This window comes from Equus quagga, chromosome 8 (genome assembly GCF_021613505.1).
Source record: "Equus quagga isolate Etosha38 chromosome 8, UCLA_HA_Equagga_1.0, whole genome shotgun sequence".
Classification (NCBI taxonomy): Eukaryota; Metazoa; Chordata; class Mammalia; order Perissodactyla; family Equidae; genus Equus; species Equus quagga.
In genome coordinates, this window is record NC_060274.1 from 21726194 (window position 1) to 21731915 (window position 5722).

Below are 5722 nucleotides of genomic sequence, written 5' to 3' on the forward strand. Positions count from 1 at the left end.
GCTTTGGATAAAATTTAGTTCCACTCCAAATTTTAACTTTTAAACATTTTAAATCATACTTATTAGTGTAATACACTTCATTTCCTTGTAAATATTGCAATTGTCTGATTTAACAATCAAAACCTTTCATGTACTTATTTTCATAAATCCAGTTAATTAAATTTACAAATACGTAAAATGAAACAAGTTCTCTTATATATTCCACCTCACTGTGTAAAACTTGTGGCTGAATTGTGTTCCCCACACATTTATATGTGGGGAACTCCCCCTCTCAATCATCAGTAGCACAGAATGTGACTGCATTGGAGATGGGACCCTTAAAGAGGTGATTAAGATAAAATGAGGTCACATGGGCGGGCCCTAGTCCACTATGACTGGTGTCTTCCTAAGAAGAGGAGATTAGCACACAGGCACACTGAGGGAAAACCATGTGAAGACACACAGAGAAGACTGCCATCGGCAAGCCAAGAGATGTACAAGATGCAAAGAGGGAGAAGAATTTACGTCTAGAGTAGCCAAAGCCGATTTCAAGGAGATGCTCTGGAGCTGACTTAGAGGGAGGGTGTTTGCCAAGGGGCAAAGGCCTTGGAAGCAGAGGGCACAGCTGGGACGCAGGACCGCAGCGGCGCGGGACCGACGGCGGGAGCGCGGGCGGTGCACGGAGAGCTCAGGAGCATCATGAGCAGCAGCGGCGGCTCCAGGGGAAGGAGCGGGACGTGGGGCCCGGCACGTGTCGAACTGGTGCTGTACCTTGGTCGCCAGGCAGGAAACGCGGCCCTGCTAGCGCCGAATTAACTTCCACTCCATGCAACTTCTAAGGAACACAGCTGGGACCAGCGCCCGCGCGCCCCGTTCCCCTGGGTGCGAAGGGGCTACCGCGCTGCCACGACAGCTCGAAAGCAGAATTACACCGAGACTCCATCTTCCCAGTTGCCTGTAGCCCTGTCCTACTCGAGGTTCCCATTTCGCCTCAGCCCCAAAGATGCTCCCCGCCACCAAGACCCCGCCCTCCATCAGGCCGCCCACAGCCTCCTAAACCGCGGCGACGGGTCCCGGCAGCCCCTGTGCACGAACCCTCGAAAACCACAAGTCCCAGCATGCAAAGCTCCCCGTCTGGAAAAGAGCCGCCAAATAGACCATCATGCAACGCTCCGCGGAGGGGGCGGGGCTCTCTATAGGGGCGGCCCGACTTGCAGCGTCGCCTAGGCAACTCCAATTCCGTGACAGAAAACACTTCCGCTTCCGCCTCTCAGCCCTAGGCCGGCGAGTCCGCGCAGCTCCGTCGCTGTGACGCCATCCGGCTGCGACTGCGCGCGCCTAGAGGTTCGGTGGGGTCGTCCTTTCCGGCGTGAACCGCTACCGCTAGACCCGCTCTCGCTCGTCCGCGGCTTCCGACCCGGGGTCAGAGGGGAAGCGGCGCGATGACGGACCGCTACACCATCCACAGCCAGCTGGAGCACCTGCAGTCCAAGTACATCGGCACGGGCCACGCCGACACCACCAAGTGGGAGTGGCTGGTGAACCAGCACCGCGACTCCTACTGCTCCTACATGGGCCACTTCGACCTTCTCAACTACTTCGCCATTGCGGAGAACGAGAGCAAAGCACGAGTCCGCTTCAACCTGATGGAGAAGATGCTGCAGCCCTGCGGCCCGCCGGCCGACAAGCCCGAGGAGAACTGAGGCCCCGCCGTGTCGCCGCCGTGCGGAGCATCCCTGCCCGCCTTGCCCCCGCTCGCCGCCGTTCCCGCGCGCCCCCGCCCCGAGTGGACCGGTTCTCCGCGTTTCGCGCTCCGCGTGCCCTCCTTGTGCGGAAGCGCCGACCCGGGGCGGCCCGCCCGGCCTGCCTTCGTGCAAACCCTGCCGCGCACAGCGCTGGGAGACCGTCAGCACCGCTGGGAACTGTGACCCTGAAGAGACCCTAAAGCCAGCCGGCGTCGGGGGAGGCGGCACTGGAGGGAGACTGAGTTCGGAGGCCCGTTTTTGGCTAGTTGATTGTCGTTGTTACTTTCTCCATAAAATTCAGAAATTTTTCAGTCTCTTGGTGTGGACTGTTTGGGATCGGTGGGGGGGATCCAGGGAGGGTTCTGGGCAGTGTGGTTCCCGGGTGGAGGGGGCCGTGTGCGCGGGGCCGGAGTTCATTGCCAGGCGCTGAAATCCGCCCTGGACGACCTTTGTAATATCCCCCCACCCTGACTTCTCCTAAGAGCTGTTTCAGGCCCATAATGCTTTCGGTATTGAGGTTTGTGGTCATTGTTTCCCACCTTCTTTTTCCTCCATTCAAAAAATCTTTGCTGTCATTACTTTCTCTCTGTAAATTGCATCCTCTCTTCTTTTGGGACTTTGTGGACATGTCTTGAGAAATGACAAGTTGTCAAACGAGTTCTTTCATTCATTCAACATTCAGCAAATATTTGTTGAGCTCTATGTGGCGGGCATTTTCCACGGTTTGGGGGTTTATATTATGCTGGCGGGGGTGGGGGGCACACAAACTAGATGGAAATAAGCAAATGCTAGAAGGTACTATGGAGGATGGGAGTAGTGGCAGAGTTGCAGTTTTAAATAGGATTCTCATGTTAGATTATTGAGATGGTGACGTTTGAGCAAAGACCTTAAGGAAGCGAGGGAAATAGCTTTCCAGGCAGAGGGAACTGCCAGTGCAATGGTTCCAACGCTTGGATTGTCTGGCTTACTGGAGGAACAGCAAAGAGGCAAATGTGGCTGGAGGGAGTGAGCAAGAGAAGAGTAGAGCCTGCCAGGCCAACGTCAGGACTTGTGGCTTTTACCCTGAGGGGGCTGGGGAGCCACTGGAAGATTGCTAAGTGATCTGATGTGTTTTAAATCAATGGTTCTCAAAGGTTTTGGCCTTGAGACTCCATTACATTCTCAAAAATTCTTGAAAGCCCCACAGAGCCTTTGTTTATGAGGTTTATAGCTGTCGATAATCACCAAATTGGAAATGAAAACAAAATTTTTAAATATTTAGTAATTCATTTAAAAATAACGGGGAGGGGCCAGCTCCGTGGCCTAGTGGTTAAGTTCCCGCGCTACGCTGTGGTGGCCCAGGGTTCGGATCCTGGGCCCGGACATGGCATCGCTGGTCAGGCCACATTGAGGCGGTGCCCCGCATCCCACAACTAGAAGGACGTGCAACTAAGATATACAACTGTGTACAGGGGGGTTTGGGGAGATAAAGCAGAAAAAAAAAAAAAAAAGATTGGCAACAGTTGTTAGCCCAGGTGCCAATCTAAGAAAAAAAATAAAATAAAAAATAAAAGTAACGGGGAGTGGTTAAGTTCCTGTGCTCTGCTTTGGCGGCCCAGGGTTTCCCCAGTTTGAATCCTGGGCTTGGACCTAGCACGGGTCATCAAGCCATGCTGAGGCCATGACCCACATAGCAGAACTAGAAGGACCTACAACTAGAATATACAACTACGTACTGGGGGGCTTTGGGGAGAAGAAGGAAAAAGAAAAAGATTGGCAATAGATGTTGGCTCAGGGCCAATCTTTAAAAATAAATAAGTAAATAAAAGTAAAGCCATTACATGTTAGCCGAAACACTTTTTATGAAAAATAACTTTTCCAAAACAATTTTAAGACAATTTTGCACATGTCTTCGGTGTCTTCAATATCTGGCTTGATAGTAGACGGATTCTCATCTGATTCTGCATTCAACTATTGGGATATGAAGTTCTGGTTGAAGTATGAAAAAAATCCACTTCACATAAATATATAGTAAGGGAAGAATATTTTAATGTCCTTTTCAAATAATTGTGCGTAGTCTTTGATACTCTAGCACAACCCAAGTGCTAATTTCTTAAAAGCTACTTACAACATGGAATCTAATCAATGAACTTTTCATTCTCTGTTACATTAAAATTCATTCATCTATCTGGAACTTTGAATGGATCTTTTATCCATACATGATTTTGTAACATCATGCATCTGTCGTTTAGGACGTATTGGCTCACTGAGTTATACAGGCCTTCCAAATGTTGACCCATTTCATTATATCAAAAAGTCACGTTTATTACTATCACCGCTGATCTCATCAGGAAAGTCTTGTAGTGTTGGGAAGCTGAAAAACTCACAGTAATGGTGTAAGTTTTCCACAATTTTATGTGTTTGCTTGATAGCTTAAATTTGATCACTGGAAGCAAATACTGTCTGTTGTTTTCCTTGAAGTGACAGGCCTACTTGGTCCATTTTCAGGAAAATCTGCCAAATACTCAGTTCTGAATAAGTATAATTTGTTGTCCTTTCAAGTAAAAGTGGTGTTCCTTGAGGGGAAAAAAAAGCCGCCAGTTCAGTCTGCAACTCAAATAATAACTCAAATAATAATACTTCTTTTCCTTGAGAAAACCATTGTACTCTGGTGGCAGTAGAAATGCTTACTACCAATTTTGTCACACGAAATATTTAAAAGGATGTATCCTCGAGGGCTAAAATTTCATAAAATTAGTCCTTTTTACTGCTTCGTCGAAGACATTAAGTAAAACCGAGTAGATGTTTTGGTTTTGGTTGTTCGCACTGAGAGTGCACAGCAGTGGAGAACGCAATGCCTACTAGTTGTTGGGTGCCACTACTTTTACTTAGTAACTTGGGGAAAGACCTCCATGAACTGGCCGGGATTTATAAGGTTAGGTTTCACAAGGGCAAGGATTTTGGTCTGTGTTCTTACCAGCCGTACCTCGAGTCTAGAACAGTGCCTGGCATATCACAAGTGTTCGATAAATGTTGAGTGGCGAGTATGGAAAGATCAGACTTATCCAGATAATATGCTGGGCTGATGCTAATTCACGTTCTTAGACTCTGCAACTTCACCAAAATAGGTAGTACCAAAGAAAAGAGATATTTGAACACATGCTTCCTAAATAATTATAACAGCTAATGTATTGATAGGTGTACTAAGTATTTTATCTAAAGTGATCTTTGGGAGATATCGTTCCCTGTTTTACAGATGAAACACGTTCAGAAATGTAATTTGCTCAAGGTCACACAATTACTACATGACTAAGCCAGAATTTAAACCAGGTCTTTCTAGTTCCAAAGCACAAAGTCTTAAATATACTGTTGCCTAAGCAGGTCTACCATAGAAAATCACATTAGAATAATTTGAAATCAGTTATTGTCTCAGATAAAAAGTGGAAATAGCAAAAGTTGAGTATATTATACTGAAGGGATATCAGACCAATATGAAAGTTATCATATAACTAAGTAAACAATGTAATGAAATATATTGAATAAAGATAATTTTAGTGGGAAGAATAATAATTTGCTTGAAAAAGAATTGCATTCAAGGATCTGAAAGTAAAGAAAGTGCAGCCCAAATACATTTAATTGAGCCAGTTATTCTTTTTTGGTTCTGGTATAAAAACAATATTTGTATCAAACACAGGAGGGCAGCAGATGATGCTCTGATAGAAATTACTTTTGGAAAGAGCTCTATACTTGTAGATTCCTGCTAACTTGGGAGAAAATCAACTCTTTCTATGTTTACTTACAATGAGATAATTAGAAAGCCACTTTGTGAACTATCAAGTGATGAACATGTTTTTTCATTTGACAAATATGTAGTGAATACTACAGATCACTGTTTTACCCTTACAAGGATGGGACAAGATGTGGACCCTACACTTCAAAAAGCATGCTAGTTAGGGAAATAAATACAGCAGCACAGAAACAACTGATCTGTAGTAGCAAGTGGTAAGGCTAAAGAAAGA

The 5722-nt window shown here is 46.4% G+C and overlaps 1 protein-coding gene across 1 annotated transcript; it reads left to right on the forward strand.

The window, feature by feature from the left end:
• The first annotated feature begins 1303 nt into the window (after nt 1-1303).
• Nucleotides 1304-2031, forward strand: SF3B5 (splicing factor 3b subunit 5). The gene has a single exon (XM_046669985.1). The coding sequence runs from the start codon at nt 1422-1424 to the stop codon at nt 1680-1682; it is 261 nt and encodes an 86-aa protein (XP_046525941.1). The 5' UTR covers nt 1304-1421; the 3' UTR covers nt 1683-2031.
• The last annotated feature ends 3691 nt before the right edge of the window (nt 2032-5722 follow it).